Source organism: Gastrolobium bilobum, unplaced genomic scaffold, assembly GCF_033153095.1.
Source record: "Gastrolobium bilobum isolate Gb01-03AN ecotype WA unplaced genomic scaffold, APGP_CSIRO_Gbil_v1 utg896, whole genome shotgun sequence".
In the NCBI taxonomy this organism is placed as follows: domain Eukaryota; kingdom Viridiplantae; phylum Streptophyta; class Magnoliopsida; order Fabales; family Fabaceae; genus Gastrolobium; species Gastrolobium bilobum.
The window spans coordinates 214,196-234,023 of record NW_026897193.1 but is presented as its reverse complement, the minus strand read 5'-3'; the positions used below and the strand labels follow the sequence as shown (position 1 = coordinate 234,023).

The 19,828-nt window shown below is 37.3% G+C and overlaps 1 protein-coding gene across 1 annotated transcript in view; it reads left to right on the top strand.

Annotated features, from left to right (window-relative positions):
* Positions 1 to 1,577: 1,577 nt before the first annotated feature.
* Positions 1,578 to 19,828, top strand: part of LOC133304827 (callose synthase 10) — a 93,232-nt gene continuing 74,981 nt past the window's right edge. The window contains exons 1-7 of the mRNA XM_061504887.1: positions 1,578 to 1,919; positions 8,726 to 8,823; positions 8,951 to 9,114; positions 9,838 to 9,961; positions 10,310 to 10,420; positions 10,641 to 10,766; positions 11,917 to 12,006. Coding sequence (XP_061360871.1) covers positions 1,712 to 1,919; positions 8,726 to 8,823; positions 8,951 to 9,114; positions 9,838 to 9,961; positions 10,310 to 10,420; positions 10,641 to 10,766; positions 11,917 to 12,006 — 921 coding nt within the window. The 5' untranslated portion in view covers positions 1,578 to 1,711. The remainder of the gene's footprint in view (positions 1,920 to 8,725; positions 8,824 to 8,950; positions 9,115 to 9,837; positions 9,962 to 10,309; positions 10,421 to 10,640; positions 10,767 to 11,916; positions 12,007 to 19,828) is intronic.

The window sequence follows — 19,828 nt, the reverse complement described above, 5'->3', positions numbered from 1 at the left end:
TTATATATGTATAGCTCTGATAAAAAATGAGCAAAATAATTTTCATCCTATGGGTCAAATCGAAGAGCATGAACGAGAAGATGCTAATGCGTGGATGCTAGTATAGATACGTGGAGATCTATTGTTTAGTAAAATATCAAGTCATGTCTAATTACTGATTGAGAAAATTATATTAGTTTTTTTTGGTAAGCAGGTTTTAATTTTTTTATTAATATCATTGCATTTTTTTTTATTGAATCTTGTAATTTTAAATGTTATGCTAAAAATTCATATGATTTTTTAAAATCATATAAATCCATATTATTATTTCAAATCTTATAAATTAAATTAAAATTCAATCTTATAAAATTTTGATTGTATTTAAAAAAATATATATTTGAAGTCACTATAATTTTAGATAATTTTTTAAAATCTATAAGATTTTTTATCTCAAAATAGTCTTTCAAAATTCTAATCCAATATACCCCCTTAAGTTTCGATGCACCCGAGCTGATTGACTTGGATTGAGATTTTCTATAATTTATTCCATAGTTTTGGGCTTTTTAATATTTATTAATTATTTCTCTTTTTGTTATTTTTAGGTTACGTTTGAGTGTGCGTTGATTATGCGTTATCTCCTTTAATTGCGCATGATTATAGTTTTTTACTTTTTTGTTATTTTATTTTACCTATTTTAGGCTTAGAGAACCTTATTGTTGTTAGGTTGTTTTTAGTTAAATAAAATTAAGAAAAGATAAATAGTATTTTCTCGCAATCCTTGTGTTCGTTCTTCTTTCTCGCAAGAATTACGAGAAAATACTATTTATCTTTTCTTAATTTTATTTACCCAAAAACAATTTAACAACAATATGGTTCTCCTAACCTTAAATAGGAAAAATAAAATAACAAAAAAGTAAAAAACTATAATAATGCGCAATCAAAGGAGATAACACACAATCAACGCACATTCAAACGTAATCTAAAAATAACAAAAAGGAAAATAATTAATAATTATTGAAAAGCCCAATACGAGTCAGTCAGCTCGGGTTCATCAAGTTTGTGTTTTTTTGTCTTTATTTTTTTAGTGGATCCATATTTCTTTGTGTCTATGTTTATCTGAAAAGGACTTAAGTTTATGTCATTTACAAGGACATATAATTTTTCCATTAAATAATTATTCAGTACCTGTTAAATCAAATATTTCATTTGCAAATAAAATATTTTATCAATTTTATTTCATTTATTCGGTACATTTTTCTACATTTAAAAAATATTTCATTCCATTTTTTTTCTTTTCTCTTACAATATAATTTTATAATTTATTGTTACAATATTCTTTCCTATATATTACTTTTATTTAATCAAATAAAAAACAATTTCTTTATTTTCCATTTGCAATTTAATATACATGGATATATTATTATTCAGACAAAGAGACCCGAAAAAGAAAAAAATGAGGAAAAAGCCCGCGTTGGAATATTTCCTTGTCCAATTAATTCCTCCCAAATTTCAAAACAACAAATGGACAAAAAGGGCAAAAGGGAAAAAGGAAAGAAAAATACAAGTACGCACTTCCTACGCTGCCATTGTCCTCGATACGCGTTTCTTTCTAAATGCAAGGCAACAGGCAAGCTTACTTACTGGTTAAGTAGTGATAATAAAACCTCGTCGATCTAAACCCTCATCCAAGAACGGTTATATTCAACGCACACAACAGTGTTCGCGAAAAGCCATGGCTAGGGTTCGCGACAACTGGGAGAGGCTCGTTCGAGCGACGCTTAACAGGGAGCAGCTGAGGAATGCCGGCCACGGCCATGCCAGAGTTGGCAGTGGCATCGCCGGCGCTGTTCCTCCTTCGCTCGCTCAGACCACCAACGTAGATTTGATCTTACAGGCCGCTGATGAGATTCAATCGGAGGATCCTAACGTCGCCAGGATCTGTAAGTGTTCATTTTTTTATTTTTAAGAAGTAGAATTGGTTTCTGAATTTTAATTTTCGATGGTGGCTGCAGTTGATGTTGTTTCTAAATATGGATCTATATGTATGTGTTATTATATGAAACTTTTGTTTTCGCGGGAAACTTAGTTTGATTGATAGGGGAGTCGTTTTGTTTAGGTTGAAGCTTGCAGTGTTCTGATGGATGCGTGTTTAAAACAGTATCGCTGTAACTGGAGTTCCTTTTAGAAGTGAATTTTGTTTAATTGTTAATTTTTTGTTTTTTAAAATTGTTAATTTGTGGCACTGGTATTGGGGATTTAGGAAATCCTGTTTCTGTTGGAAATTTGAATTTAGTGGTGACTAAAATGAAATATATATTGATGATAAGAGTGTTGGTGACTGGTGAGACTGAGGTGAGTAATTTAAAATGGAAGAAAGAGAGAGAAAATACTGGAAACAAAGGAGAGTAGGGTAGAGAGAAAACTAAGAGAAATATATGGTCTCTGAGAATGTTTCTTGTTTCTAGTTGAACTCAGGTCTGAGTTTATACAGTTATACAGATGTCGTAGTCAGTTACTACTAACTGAATACAGAAATTTGTTACAACTGTTACCACAGACTTAACGAAAGTCTTAACTGACTAGCTCTGTGTTGTGCATAGTACATGTCTACATAACACGGAGTGTACTCTAACAGCCCACACTCGGACTCAGGGTGGATGAGGAAACTGAAAGCTGATAAAAGACACCACGAGTTTGTCTCGCAGATTGGTAAACTAGAGCTTGATAAGGGCTTAGTGAGACCATTAGCGAGCTGATCTTCAACAGGGACATGAGCAACAATCAAGCTCTTGTTGAGAACCTTCTTGCGAAAAAAGAAGAGATCAAGCTCTATATGCTTGGTGCGGGTGTGAAGGACTTGATTGTGAGAGAGGGATACTATACTTAAATCGTAACAATGTATGACTGGAGTGGTGATTAGCACATGTAATTCAGTGAGTAAGTTTTAGAGCCAGAGAAGTTTGGTTGCTGTCAAAGGCTCAAAGCAAAACTATGATATTCAGCTTTAAGTGCTGGAATAAGCAACTAGAGGTTGCTTTTTGGACCACCAAGAAACCAAGTTAGGTCCTAAGAAAATGCAAGCACCAGAGGTTGACCTGCAATCTGGGTCTGATGCCAAGTTAGCATCACAAAAAGCCCGAAAGGAGAGAGTGGCTGAGGGCATAAAGCAGGCTGGAGAAGAGGTCCATGCATGAGAGTACCCTTCAAATAATGCAATATGCGTTTTACAGGCTTCGATTGTGATTCCAGTGGCTGAGACATAAACTGAAAGACCCGCCTTCGGATGTGATGCCAATGTTTGAGGCATAAACTGACAGACCTTATTGACACTACAGATATTAGGTCTAGTAATGGTGGCATACTGAAGTGCCCCAACAATGGACTGAAATTAATTGGTGTCCTGCTTCTAGTCACTGCCATGTTTACTAAGTTCACAACAGCCAACCATTGGGGTAGAAATGCTGTTGGCATCACTTATATGAGCCTTAGCTAATGCATCACATCCGTATTTCCCTTGAGACAGGAGCATATAGCCATTAGAAAGATGTTTGACTTCAATACCCAAATAATAGTCATGGGATCCCAACTGCTTAGCAAAAACTGAGTTGAGTTTTGTGATCAATTGCTGGATAAGAGGCAAAGAGGTGCCGGACCCAATAATATCATCCAGATTGATCAATACATAAATGCAGTGAGAAGTGCCTTTGAGAATAAAGAGAGATGTTTGACATTTTCTGGAGGCTAATCCAAAACTGAGGAGTATTTTAGTCAGCCTCTCAAACCAGGCACTTGGTGCCAGTTCTAATCCATAGATAGTCTTCTGCAGTTTACATACAGAGATTTGTCATCGCTTCAATGCCTAGGGGCTTCTGCATATAGAATTCTTTCTTAAGCAGTCCATTAAGGAAGGCATGATAGACATCATATTGCTGGATGGACCGCCCATTAGTAAGGGCTAAATTTATTGATAGAACCATTTGGATTCACCTTTATCTTGAAAACTCACTTGCAAACCAATAGGTGTGGCATAAGGAGGAAGTGAGACTAGAGGCCAGGTTTGACTAGCATTCAGGGCATCAAATTCAACCTGCATGGCAGCTTTCTAGTGAGGAATAACGAGGGCCTGTTTGGCTAAAATAGGCTCCAAATGAGTGAGAAATAAGGGGGATACAACCTAGGTTTGACCAATTCCTGATTTAGATTGAGTATGGATAGGGTTAATAGACTAGGATGAGGAAGGTATGGGACAATGTGATTAAGGGAAGGTGGACTAGGAGGTGATAAAGAAGATGAAGAAGACATAGGAGATGACATTGTAGCTGAGGAGGAAGAACCAGTAGACTCATGACTAGAACTGAGAGGAGCAGAAGAAGAAATAGACACAGGAACAAGAGGAACAGAGGCTGGTACTTGCAGGAACACGACGACCAGAGGCTTGGACTTGCTGGGTGGGAGGAGGGAAAATAGAAGTGTTAGAATTTACAGATGCCGAGTGAGGAAAACACAACTCTTGAAAATGACATCTTTGGAAATATAAATGCTGCCACTGCCACTAGGTGAAAGGCATTCACACCATTTATGAACAGAGGAGTAGGGGTGTTAACGGGCCGAGCCGAGCTTTGATCTTAACGGGCCAAGCCTGTATTTAACCGTGTCCGACTGGTCTTAGCCTGTTACCTGTTACGAATATAATATTGGCATGTGGCCTGGTTTATTTACAAAAAATAAAAGCCTGTGTGAAGTCTGTCTTAGCCTGCTAGCATGTTAAAGAATAAAAATAAGAGAACAGAATTCCACAAAAAATCAATTTCCAGATAAAAACCTTAGCTTCCAATTTGCAGCAATAATTTACAAAGTCTGCAATAAATAAATAAAATTAAAGTGAGAGAAGGTAGATAACAGGTTATATTATCTTAGCCCATTATAAAAAAAGTGCCAACAAAAATAAAAATAAAATAAATAAAATAAAAAATAAATTGACACAAACGAGCAGTGCACAGTGGAACGAATGAGTTTTTGTGGGTTTGTTTGTGTGAAGGAGGATGAAGGATAATATAGAACAGCACTAGTAATTCCATAAATATACATAAATTCAATATATATCCAAATAGCATAATATAGAACAAAATCATTCAAAAAGTCTGTTAAACCAATAAAATGGGGTGAAATAAATTGATGAGAGAGAGTTATTACAAGTAGTATAAAAAGTATAAATAAATATTTATGTACTAGGCTAGCCTGGGAGGCTCTAAGGCCGAGCTTCTGAATTAGAGCCTGTGGCCTTTTTATTAAACGAGCTTTTATACAAGTCCAAGCCTGGTTCCAACACGAGCTTTTACTAAACGAGCTCAGGCCTTTACGAGCCGAGCCAAAGGCCCTGGCTCGTTTACCACCCCTACAGAGGAGTAACCCAAAAAGGTGAAGACAAAGGACCTGAAATCTAATTTATTTTATTGCTGGACTGGACAACAGGTACAACCAAACACTTTGAGGGAACTATAATCAGGATATTGGTTAAAAAGGCGAATGAAAGGGACATCACGGTTAAGAGAGGTAGTAGGCAAGCGATTAATAAGATAGATTGTAGTAAGGAAAGCATGGTCCCAAAAGGTGAGTGGCATGGGCCAAAAGTGTGAGGCCAACCTCATCAATTTGCCTGTGTTCTCCCTCTACATAAGCATTTTGGTGATGAGTATGGTGTCAAATCAGACTGTATAATGCCAAAATCAGCAAATACCTTGGAAAAAGGTCTAAACTCTCCACCCTAGTCAGTTTTAAATGATTTGATTTTCTTTCCTAGTTGCATCTCAACCAAAGACTTGGAAGTGGTGAAAGACAGATAATGAACCACTTTAGGCTTCAGGAGATAAATCTAAGTATAGCATGTGCAGGCATCAACAAATGTTATTTGATAAGATAAGCCATCAGTTGAGGGCACATGGGTTGGTCCCCGAAGGTCACTAAATAATGATTCAAATGGTTTGGAATAATTAGTAGATGCTGGTGAGGATGATAAACGATGAGGTTTACCCAAACAACATTCAAAACAGAAGTCATCAACATTTTTGTTACTGAGCGGTAGATTATGTAGTTTAAGTACAGACTGAATAACGTGAATGTGGGCGACCTAGTCTCCAGTGTCATTGTGCATAGGTGGATGTTAATAGAGGCTATTACAATGGAAGTTGAGTTTACAGTACTAGAACTAGGAAAACTAGATGCAGTAACAGCTGACAAACAGGCTAGAGAGAAAACACAAGTGTCAGGTTTAACTTGATGATTGGTACCAGAATCAGCATACCAATTTTTAGTGGATTCAGTATCTGATGCACCTGGGTGACTGACTTGGATTGGGCTTTTCTATAATTTATTCCATAGTTTAGTGCTTTTCAATAATTTTAATTATCCCTTTTTGTTATTTTTAGATTATGTTTGAGTGTGTGTTGATTGTGCGTTATCTCCTTTGATTGCGCATGATTATAGTACTTTACTTTTTATTATTTCATTTTGCCTATTTAAGGCTTGGAGAACCCTATTATTATTAGGTTGTTTTTGGTTAAATAAAATTAAGAAAAGAGAAAAGTGTTTTCTCGCAATTCTTGTTTTGTTCTTTCTTTTTATTTAGTCAATTGGTTACTGCTTCGGCATTAGTATCAGGTGCAGTGAGATAGGCCATTGGGGGTGGATGCAATCCCACTGAACTTGAAAAGCCAGGTAGCTGAGACTGACCAAATAGAATGGGATCACGAGAAGCAGGAGGATACTGTGACTGAGATGTAGAACCATAGTGTGGAGCTTAGGATGATTGTGGTGGAGGAGCTGGAGTTAGGTGAAGTTGCTGCTGCCAAGAAGGATTATCAAACTGTGATTGCATCCTCGGGGAATTGTGAGAAATTCTTGGATCTAAGGTTTGATAGGATAGTAAGGCACCAAAATGGAGTCATTAGCGCTGCCATAGGTGTAATCGAATTGATGGAAGCAAATGGCGGTGTTATTCCCAGTTTTGTGACAGACCTAAACATTCAACTGAATTCTGGTAAGCTCTCTCTTCCTCAACCAGAACAGTGACCACGGAGACAACATCTTTCTTGCCCTGGTTGGCGGAATCGAAATTGAGCAAAATTGCCACCATACTGAATCTGCTGCTGAAACTGGTTTGCTGAATTAGGGACAGTGTGATGTGCGAACTGATTCTGAGTGGGAGGTACCATTTCACAACCTTGAGCTTTACCAGAAGGTTGCAATGGCGATGAAGCCGACGAAAGGCACTGTCTTAGTTTCAGATTGTTTCTGAGCCATCTGAACAGAGGACCCAAATGTAGTGGCTTGTCTGTTCTTTTCTACACGAGATTCATGAGCTAACAACAGGGATTCTATCTCATGTACTGTGTAAGGCTCCAATCTGCTGTTCACAGAGGTGACAGGCTTCATATTCCTCTGGCAATCCATCCAGAATGGTATGGAGATGCTCTTGATGTGAAACTGAAAAACCAATGGAGATCAAGGAATCAATAAGCCTTGATCCGCAACAGATATTCTGAGACAGTTCTGCTGCCTTTCTTGTTTTCCTTAGTTCAGACCGAAATTGATGAGCCTTAGCTTGAGTTTGTGAATTGAAGAAGTTAGGATTTCATCCCATAACTGCCAAGAATGGATGCACAAAACCACTTGAGTGAGAAATGGCTCTGACAATGACGAGAGTGGCCAAGAAAATAGCAGCTTATCCTGCTGTTCCCATCGCAGATACACCTCATTGATTCTGCCACAACCATGATCCTCTTCAGAGAGGAATCGGCTTGGAATTTCAGGATTTTCCACGGATTTATGAAGCTGATGACCTTTAATCACTGCCTCCACCTGTTGTTTCCAGATCAAGAAAATTTTCTTGTCTAATCACATTGACCTGAATATGAACAATTGATTGGAGCTGCTACTGGGTTTGGTGAAGAATAATGGTGTGACTTGCCGTCATTATGAAATGGGTTTACTGGCGAAGCCATGGCATGGATCTCAAACTCTAGATATCATGAAAGAGTCTGAACACGAGCAAGAAAATGATAGAAACTGAGGGAAAATGGAAGAAAGAAAAATAGAGAGAATTCTATATAGTTTGAGTTTGTTATTTTCATTCTGATGAACTCAGTCATGAGTTCTTGCATTTAGAGGTGCCTAATCTGTTATCTAGCTGATTATGACAGCTGTATCTAACTTTCTAAGAGACTTGTCTTACAAGCTTAGAGTAATAGAAGCTACTTATTAGTTTCTGTAACAACGGGTGTATATTTAAGAGATAAAAAAGGGTTTTACTCCAAACAATCTTGATTCCCTGGTGTTGTTGTTTTAGGGAGGGGGTTGGTTAACTATGATTATTTATTGGTTTATTTTTTGTAGTTTGCTAAATCTGGCTTAGTATTCAGCAATTCCATTAGCCCAGGGAGAATATGTAGTTTCACTCTCTATGATTGATATAAATTTGTTATGTGCTCCACTATATTGTCCTCTATATCTGGCTTAGTTTTTCAATTGCATCCATGTTATTTATGCTTTCAACGCGACTTTCTTAGAATTTTTCTCAAGTTGAGTGCAAAATTTAAGTATACAATTTTATCTTCAAGTTCATGTTCTTATCTTGTAAAATCTCAAGATATCATTATATGGAGTTTTTGTCGTGCTTGAATCAGTTGTTAGTGATGCAGTGTTCTTTTTATGATATGCTTCAATAAGACCTTTTACTTTTGACCTTCAGTGTGTGAGCAGGCATATAGTATGGCTCAAAATCTTGATCCCAACAGTGATGGTAGGGGAGTTCTTCAGTTCAAGACTGGTTTAATGTCTGTAATTAAGGTATTGGTAGTGAATTTTGAGGGTTTCCTTTTTAGTCATTTGATTTTTTCCTTTTTCTTTTTTCAAGTGACTTAAAAGGGCTTATCAATTCACTTGTTAGTGATTTTCATTTCACTATTGTTTATAGCAAAAACTTGCTAAGAAGGATGGAGCCCGGATTGATCGCAATCGCGACATGGAAAACCTGTGGGAGTTTTATCAACGCTACAAGCAACGTCATAGAGTGGATGACATTGAACGAGAAGAGAAAAGATTGCAAGAATCTGGAACTTTTAGCTCTACACTGGGAGAGTATGTCTAACTCATGATTTTTTTGTTAATTAAACTTATAAATGTGTAGTTTATTCCTTGAGTGAGATTGGTGAAGGTTATTTATTCTTTTTTGCTATGTCAAAAAGCTTGATGCTTTATGTGCAAGCTTGACCTTGGATTATTTTGCTCAATGGATAAAATCTCCTACTTGTTTTTGAAGGATTTGCTTTGTATGTCAATGAAAATTCAGTGCATGGTCTATTCATTTTGATTCAAAATTATCTTAAAGTGAAACTAAACTTGTTGGTGCAGTTTAATGAGTTTTCTTGAAATACTCCCTTTCCTCCATTGGTTGCTAAAGCTGGTAAATGGTCAGCTCTTAGCCTTGCATTTTTTTTGGAATGTAATTAAAATGTAATGGAAGTGCTAAGAAGTCATTTTGTTGAAGGTGCAAAATAATATAAAAATATGTTAATATGGAAAATAATAAGCTGATACTAATGTGGAACCACTGAAACAGGTGGGTAAACTGTCATTAACTCTCCTTAAGTCATATATGTTAATATGCTATACATGATTTGCAAGGTAATGAAATTGTTATTGGAGGGCACCCCTTCTCTCCTAACCAAACAAATTCTTAAAAATGCAGAAAGACTGTCTCATTTACTATTTCCATTTTCTGTTGATTAAAACCATGTTTATTTAATCTAGATTATGCTTTGATACAGTATAATATTTGTGTGAGTTGTTTTGTTGTTCTAGGTTGGAAGTTAGATTGTCAGGCATGAAAACGGTTATTGCCACACTACGTGCCTTAGTGGAGGTCATGGAGGCGCTTAGCAAGGATGCTGATCCTAGTGGAGTTGGAGGGCTCATAATGGAGGAGGTACTCCTTGTATATTATTTTAATATGTCTATCAAGAAGCAAATTAACTTGTGTGATTTTGCATTGTATCCAGTGCATTCTCTGTTGCTCACGATTTTGTCTTTGATTTATACTACTACTGATTATTTGTTGTTTAAAAATTCTAAGCTACTATTCTTTATTCTTTTTGGGTGAGTAGCTGCCATCTTATTGTGGAGTCTAGAAATCTTCTGGCTACCTCTTTTCATCTGATTCTTGAACTTGGCAAACTTCTTATAGAACTTATTTAAATAAACTGATTATGATGTACCGAAAAAATAAACTGGTTGCAAATAACTCTTGTCATCTTTGTCTTACATGTTCTCTCAGTTGAGAAAAATAAAAAAGTCAAGTGCGACATTATCTGGAGAGCTGACACCATACAATATTGTTCCTCTAGAAGCACCGTCATTAACAAATCCTATCAGAATTTTCCCAGAAGTAAGTTGAACCCTTCAGAAGACTTGATGTATCTTTTGCCTTTTTTTTACAGTGTCCTGTATTTGATCTGTTCCCTTTATTGATAATCACAAAAAGGTTATGAAATTATAAACATTGATACACCCATTCATGATTGTCTGCATGATATCTGTAATATTATCCTGGAATTCACGTACTCTGCTTGGTTGTGTAACTTGTGAGGTTTGATTCATAATATCAGGTTAAGGCAACAATATCTGCAATTAGATATACTGAACAGTTCCCCAGACTTCCTGCTGTATTCAAAGTATCTGGACAAAGGGATGCAGACATGTTCGATCTTTTGGAATTTGTGTTTGGTTTCCAGGTTTGTAATGATTGTAATTTCTCTGTTGTAGCTGTTTATTATGGCTAATTGTGTGGAATTAACACTTTCTTCGTAGCTTCCTACTTGAGTCTTTTGTTTTGCTTTGAACTTTTTTTTTTAATTTTATTACCGATGTGGAACCAATATTTAACAATATGCTCAACATTTAGTGCTAACAAGTAACAATGGACATTTTGTTACTCTAAAACCCTTGTCATCCACCGGTTTCAATGATGTCAAATATTCCTCCCACTATGTAACCCCCCCAAAAAAAAAATATCCCTCCACTAATAAATTGCGTTTCTATTTGGAGTTATATTTTTCTTCTCACAAATAAACTGTATGCCTTCCTGAATTTATTTTTCATGTATTACAATTGAAAGCCAATTTACAGTCAATTTTTAGATTTAATAAGAAAATATCGGCATACTCAAAATAAAATTTATTCTTCTCCTTGTACCTGCATTTCCATTGTTTACTCTATTATTATTACAAAAGAGAATGGTGTCATACTTGCATGTGTTGAATAGGATTTTGTTAGACTCATACTGTAACTCAAACTTATTCTAGAAAATTGAAGCATGGCACCAGGTGGGATAACAAGGGAAATGAAGGATTTATTAGTGACATTGGGATTTTAGACCAATTTGAGAATAATAAGACTATCCCTTACTGACACGGGGAGTGATGAAGGCTTAATGGGAATATTGGGACTGTTTAATTGAAGGAATGAAGAGAAGAGAAAAAGATAGAAAGGGAGGCTTTAAAGATTTTTGTGTAGGAGTTTAGAAGGGAAGGAAAAAAATTATGAAGAGTGGTTCTGGGTATTGGCTAGATGCTCAATGTTACATTTAGTCAATTTATTTCCTCATTTTGTTCTGTTATTTTTACTTTTTTTGAATTCCAACAAATCTAACATACCAGTCTGGATAGAGTAAGACAAATTACTTTTTCATCAATTCTGTGGTTTTTCTGCTCTTACATTTCTTTCAGTTTTCTAGTTCACAATAGATTTCATTGTGGAAGTTTTTTGTAGTTATGATTAAACAAGACTACCATTGAAATATGAATTTTCTTGGAGTAAAATCTTTTTGTTTCACACCATATGTTAAACATTCTTGTTTAAATATTGTAAATTTTCTATATGCAGAAAGATAATGTTAGGAACCAGCGTGAAAATGTTGTTTTGATGATAGCAAATGTGCAGTCTCGACATGGCATACCTGCTGAAACTGATCCAGTGAGTTCTTTTATGAATCCAATTTAGTGCAATTTCACTATCAACTATTTATTTTTTCAGTTTGTAGCATTCTGTATTTCTGTTTTGCTTTATCATCTGTCTGAAAAGAATACACAATTATTTTGAATTTGTATTTGTAAACTGATTTTTAGGTGTTCTCCAGAGGTTGGTGTAAAATTTTAGCATGAAATTGTCTGAGATGCAAACCAGTTATTTGTTCTGTCAGTGGTCTAGTAACTAGTTTTCACGTGATAGAATCTTGTTCTTTGCAGATGTACATCTTAAATGAATTTTTCTTCTTTATCCATCTTCATAAGCATGCATTCCTTTGACTGTATAGGTGTTTGGATTTAATTTTTAATGTACGAGTAAGACTTTATCATGTTTGCTTATAGGTGTTTTGTTTGCTTTAGAGAAGGTTAAATTGGGTAAGAGAAGGCTGTCATATGTTTATGGGGTTTGTTGTCTTGATGCTTAAAACGGATGGGAACCGAAATCATATAGCACAAGATAGGACGGAAAAAAGATTTTAATTTTATTGATCCTACTGATATCAAGTTGATATCAGAGAAGGAATGGTGATTACATCTGAAAGAAGAAAAAAAGTGATAGTAGGCTTTTGAGAGGTCTGTTCTCTCTCCATAAGAAATCTTAGTCCAGGGTTTTCAAGAGGCACTTGGTCTCTCCAAATTCTTAGGCTGCCTAATTACCTCCCCCTTCTCCCCTATTTATCACAGATTCCCCGTAAATACAAGATCAATCACCCATAAATATAGAATCAATTACTCACAAATCGACCCCATAAATATAGAATCAATCACCCGTAAATACAGAACAGAATCAATCGCCTATAACAGAATCAATCATACACTCGGAGTGGGAAGAGCCTAATTCCTTACTGCCCTTCATAGAATACACCCATAAGGATGGATTATACCTATCAGTAGCTCTAGTTTTCCATTGAAGTGGGAAATTAATAAAGTCTGTGGAAATTTATTGCCCATTAGCAGGTTTTTGTTTGATAGCACAAGAGGTTTGATCACCCTTTGAGCACTTCTTAATAGGCTCCCTTTTATATGTTGCTCTCTCGTTTAGGCTTGGGAGAACTTTCTTAAGGATCTATGACTGAGTAATTTGCTATGACGAAGAAGGAATATTAGCTGTATTGCGAGGTATCAAATAACATGATATTAAACAGTATATTTTATATAATGTTTGCACTGGAAGTCTGATTGGAACATCCTTTTCTATTACAGAGGGAATTTAACATAGAAAAGGATATAAACAGAAATGAAAAAGAAAATAACAGCCACTAGGCTAGTCTTTGAGGGGCTGGCCTCCTCCCAAATTCACTCTGCATCTGAATTTGCTCTTCCTTCCCCACCTGTCTGTGGGCAGGCTGTTACAATGTAGAACCCGCATATTATGTATCATACTTCTTTCTCCTCCATTTCCCACACTAGACATGGTCCAGCCCACATTCCTGACTTGATCAAAAGTGCAGCATAGTAGGTGTCGAACAATGAGGATGTTGTATGTATTATATCCCCAAATTCCGTAAAATCCCCAAATTCCTAACAATTTTAAAAATATTTATAATAACAGAATTGTCAAAAATAACATTTAATTATTTATTAAGAGTACATAACTATTGCAAAAACTAAACTAAAACAAATTTGGAAAAATGTTACCGCCGCACTTGTAACAAGGACAAGTGCAAGGCTAAATTTATCATACTTTCATTACCAAAAATGTATTCAATGTAAATATTAAAACTTCAAAATGTAAAACCGTAGTCTTAAGGTTTAACTTAAAATATGACTTATACAATTATTAAATTCCAAGCATAAAATTTATAATGTTTAGGCCTAGCTTGAAATGTCCGGGACGTTATCCTCACTGTCCACTGCTAGCCCCATCCTTCGAAACTTGCTTCACTGAGGGGCTGCTCCCCCGAAAGATCATTGCAACATGCAATCACACAAACACAAACAATAAGCAAAAAATGGTAATCCCAATCCAAAACACAGTAAAGATAGTAATAACTCAATTACTCATCATAATCAACTCAAGCATCAATTCAGATATGTCATTTCCATTATTAATTTTATTTAGTTTCATTTAATTGGAAGAAAACCATGGTAGATCCGGGAAACTCTGTTGCTAGTCACGTATAATCAAATTTGACCATCATCAAAATATCAATCCTTAGTGTGCACACCTCTCCACCAAAGTTGCAATTAGTACCCTGAGAAATCCTGTTGCCAGGTACCACTTTGTGAAGAACGGATAAAAATCATTTTCACATCATATAACATCATAGGCATAAAGCCAAAATGTTGTGTCATCACTTTCAGGAGATACCATCCCAAAAACTATTTTTCCACTATTATCCTATTACACAAATTAGGGAAATCCAATCTTGTCACAAATCACATACTTGAAAATTTTCTCAATCAATTATCCAGCATTTATCAAAGATAAGATTCATGTCACACATAATTAATTATCCAGCATCTATCAGAGATAAGATTCATACCACTATAATCAATTATCCAGCATCTATTAGAGGTTAGATTCATATCACATATAATCAATTAACACGTCAGCCTACTGTCACTAAGGAATTAGGATAGTTGAGATTAAAGAATAATTGTACATTGAATAATCATAGTGTATTACAATGTACAAGAACTCTCTATTTAAAGAGACTAAAAGACCTAATAGGTTGAGCTCATACGATGTGGGATTATATATATACTGAACTATTTTTCCAACTATTCTAACACTCCCCCTCAAGCTGGAGCATATATATTGTAAGCACCCAGGTTGCCACAAATATATTCAACCCGAGGACCCCTAAGAGCTTTAGTGAAGACATCCGCAAGTTGATCATTGAAGTTGACAAATTCCGTTTTGATTTCTCCTGACTGAATCTTTTCTCGAATGAAATGACAATCGATCTCTATATGTTTGGTTCTCTCATGAAATACAGGATTATGGGATATATGTAGTGCAGCTTGATTGTCACAAATGAGAGTCATGGGTTTCTTCTGTTCACAAAGATGGAGCTCCCGAATCAACTGCTTTAACCAGATTAGCTCGCAGGTAGCAACTCCCATTGCACGATACTCGGCCTCTGCACTAGATCGGGTAACAACAATTTGTTTCTTACTTTTCCAAGAAATCAGGTTTCCTCCAAAGAAAACACAATAGCCTGAAGTAGAGCGCCTATCCGAGGGTGATCCTGCCCAATCGACATCTGAATAACCACAAATTTCTGTATTTCCCTGATCTGAATATAATAAACCTTTCCCTGGTGCTCCTTTGATGTAAAGAAGGATCCTAACAGCGGCATCCCAATGAGAATCACACGGAGAATCAAGAAACTGACTAGCGACACTAACAGCAAAAGAAATGTCCGGCCTAGTCACAGTGAGATAATTGAGCTTCCTAATCAACCTCCGATAACGTCCAGGATCAGATAATGGTTCTCCTTGTCCGGGTAGTAATTTGATAGTAGGATCCATGGGTGTGTCAACTGGCTTACACGCCAACATACCAGTCTCTTCTAGGATATCCAAGGCATACTTCCTTTGACAGATAGAAATGCCCTGTCTAGATTGTGCTACCTCAGTTCCCAAGAAGTAACGCAGCTTCCCGAGGTCCTTTGTCTGAAATTGACTGAATAAATACTTTTTTAACTGACGAATTACAGCTTGATCACTCCCGGTGAGGATGATGTCATCAACATAGACTAACAAATAGATGCACTTATCAGGAGATGTGATCCTATAAAACACAGAGTGGTCAACTTTACTGCGAATTAAGCCAAACTCCTGAACAACAGAACTGAAGCGACTGAACCATGCCCGAGGAGACTGCTTGAGACCATATAAGGATTTGCGAAGACGACACACCATCCCAGACTCCCCCTGAGCAACAAAGCCCGGTGGTTGCTCCATATAAACTTCTTGTAAATCACCATGAAGAAAGGCATTTTTGATGTCAAGTTGAAGGAGTGGCCAGTGACGAATAGCAGCAAGAGCAAGAATTAGGCGAACTGACGCCATCTTAGCGACCGGAGAAAATGTATCGCTATAATCAATGCCGAATATTTGAGTAAAACCCTTTGCAACTAGGCGGGCCTTGAGTCGATCAACATGGCCATCAGGTCCAACTTTCACAGTAAACATCCAGCGACAACCAACTGTAGACTTCTCTGGAGGAGCAGAAACAAGGTCCCAAGTGCCATTGGAATGAAGTGCAGTCATCTCATCAAGCATCGCTTGGCGCCGCCCTGGATGGGAAAGTGCTTCACCTGTGGTTTTAGAAATAGAAATAGAAGAGAGACTAGAAACAAAGGTGAAATGAGGTGAAGAAAGACGGCCATAGCTCAAAAAAGTATAAAGAGGATAAGGGTTACGAGTAGTACGTGTACCTTTTCTTTGAGCAATGGGAAGAGCCTCTGGTGAAGGATCCGGAGGGGAAGAAGCAACAGCAGTGGGCGATGAGTCAGCAAGAGTCGAGTCGGCAGGAGGCACAGTTTTGCGACGCTGATAGGTGAGAAGTGGATGGTTCTCAGGTATAGAAGCAATAGGTTGCTAATCTGGAATAGAAGCACCTGCAGCTGGCAAAGACAAGTCAAGAAAAGGGACAAGAAGAACATGATCAACCTGTGACAACTGAGATAGGATAGAATTAAAGGGTTGTTGATCAAGAAAAGTGACATTAGCGGAAACTAAGTAACGCTTAAGATCGGGAGAATAACAACGATAACCCTTTTGAAGACGAGAATAACCAAGAAAGATACACTGAAAGGCTTTGGATGTTAACTTATCCTTACCAGGAGTGAGATCATGAACAAAACAAGTACAACCAAAGACATGTGGAGTTAGAGGATAAAGAGGAACATCTGGAAGCAATAGGTTATAAGGAATGTCATTGTTGAGCACAGATGAGGGCTTGCGATTGATGAGAAAACAAGAGATGAGTACAGCATCTGCCCAGAAGTGAATGGGAACCTGCATATGAAGAAGAAGGGTACGTGTAGTTTCAATGAGATGTCTGTTTTTACGTTCAGCCACCCCATTTTGTTGTGAAGTGTGAGGACAAGTAGTTTGATGTAAAGTACCTTGTGTGGCCAAGAAATTAGAAAAATCAATAGAAACAAATTCCTTAGCATTATCACTACGTAGAATACGAATAGAAACACCAAATTGAGTATGAATCTCAGTATAAAACTTTTTATTAATGGAAAATAACTCAGAACGATTTTTCATTAAATAGACCCAAGTGCAACGGGAAAAATCATCAATAAAGGTAACGAAATACCGAAAACCTAAAACAGACAAGGTACGACTTGGACCCCAGATATCTGAATGAACAAGAGAGAAAGGGGCATCAGCTCGTTTATTGACTTGACTGGCAAAAGAGGAACGTGTATGCTTCCCTTGTTGACATGACACACAATCCAAAGACTGAAGACCGGATAAAAGAGGAACCATTTTCTGCAACTTTGAAAGACTTGGATGACCGAGGCGACTGTGGATAAGTTGTGGAGATTCTGTGTGAGAGAGTGCCACTGAAGGACGAGGCACATCCAGATAGTAAAGCCCCCGTGACTCACGACCCACTCCAATTATTTTCCCCGTACGCGGATCCTGCACAGAAACAGAATGGTTAGAGAAAGTAATGGTGCAAGTGAGGGAGTGGATCAACTTACTAATAGAAATTAAGTTATAAGGGATGCCTGGAATAAACAGATGTCAAGGCTAAGGTAGAGGTCGGACGAGCTTGTCCAATCCCACGAACTGGGGCTTTGGTTCCATCCGCAAGGGTAAAAGAAGGTAAATGATCAGAATAAGTAAGAGATGTAAAGAGTTCCGTATTACAACAGAGATGATCGGTAGCACCTGAGTCAAATATCCAAGTGCCAAGTGATGTAAAATGAGAAACACAAGCAACAGGATTACCAGTATATGGTTGAGACTGAGGAGAAGCCTTCTTGAGAAGAGTTTGGAGTGCAGCATAGTCTGCAAGTGAGAGAGAAACTGAACCAAGTGATGCATTGTCTGATTGAGCTATATTTGCAGCATGAGAGATAGAATCCTTCAGTTTGGAAGATGTAATGGGCCCAATATTAGTAGAGATGATTCCTGAGGAAGTTTTAACAGGAGGACAAGGAGAGTTAACCTCCGAGAGATCAGGGGACGCTGCTGCCATTTAAAGACAGAATATAAAAGCCGTAAACGAAGGCAAACGATATCCAATCAAGGAGAACCACGCGTCTAAAGTGAGACCCACAAAGAACCAAGCACAGATCCGGAAAGAGGAGAAGAAGACGAGAAGTTCTGTCCAAGAACGGCCAGAAAACTCCACCGGAACAGTGCACACGCGCCGGTTGAAGGAGGCGCGTGGGCACCACGCGCAGAGGAGAAGAACGGCGCGTGGCTGACGCGACGGTTGTCGGACCACCACAGAACTGGTCGCTGGGATGAGACGGTCCTGATCGCAGGTAGTCTGGGCTAAAAACTCGCCGGAACAGTGCTCGGTGGCCTGAACAGTGACGAGCGGCGGTTGTTGGCGGCGGGAAGTGGTTATGACAGTTGAAGAAACAAGCCGGAGAGACACACGGCTTAGAGAAAAAACTCGCCGAAAGAATGCACGACAAAGTAGAAGAGAACACCTAAGCAGTGGGCTTAGGGTTTTAGCTGAAGCGGATCCCCAGAGCTAAAAAGCTCTGATACCAAGTTGAGATTAAAGAATAATTGTATATTGAATAATCATAGTGTATTACAATGTACAAGAGCTCTCTATTTAAAGAGACTAAAAGACCTAATAGGTTGAGCTCATACGATGTGGGACTATATATATACTGAACTATTTTTACAACTATTCTAACAAGGATTATCAACATCAACAATACCGTTATTCCAAACTAATTGGTGTTGTGGTAGATGAATCCAAATGAAAGATACAAAGAGATTGAAAAAAGATAAAAATAAAATTTAAGTATATATATATATATATATCTTAAGTTAAAAGGAAAATTCGATAAAACGGTAGTAAGACCGGCAATGCTATATGGCGCGAAATGCTGGCCAGCACATAGGCAACATGAGCATAAGATGGGAGTAACAGAGATGAGGATGTTAAGGTGGATGTGCGGTTATACTAGGTTGGATAAGATAAGAAAAGAAGATATTCGACGAAAGGTCGGAGTGGTACCAGTAGCCGAGAAGATGAGAGAACATAGATTGAGGTGGTTTGGCCACGTGATGAGAAGGCCCCTGGATGCTCCTCTAAGAACAGAAGTTTGTTACTAAGAGCTCAACACAAAAAGAGGCAGAGGTAGGCCGAAACTTACTTGGGGGAAAGTGGTAAAACAAGATTTAATGGAGTGGGATATAGATTGGCGGACGGTATGTCTTAGAATGGAATGGTGAAAAGCTATAAGTATGGTGGAGGGTTAGACCCGTTGTTATTCCTATGTTCCAGATGGTCCTTTTTTAGTCCTTTTCCCCTTCATCTCCCCCACTTCTCCTTGTCCCTTTCTTTTTTACTTTTATTTATTTATAGATACATATATATATATTTTATTTTATTTTATTGTATTTTTATTTTATTATTTTATTTTTATTTTATTTTATTTTCAACCGTTTTGTATCTTTCATGTGGGTTCATCTACCACCGACCCCAATTAATTTGGGATAAAGGTGATGTTGATGTTGATTGATTGATATATATAAAGAGGTAAACAATTAAGAAGGAAAATATATGAAGGTAAACTAAAGATAGAGATATATTGTAGGGCAAAAAA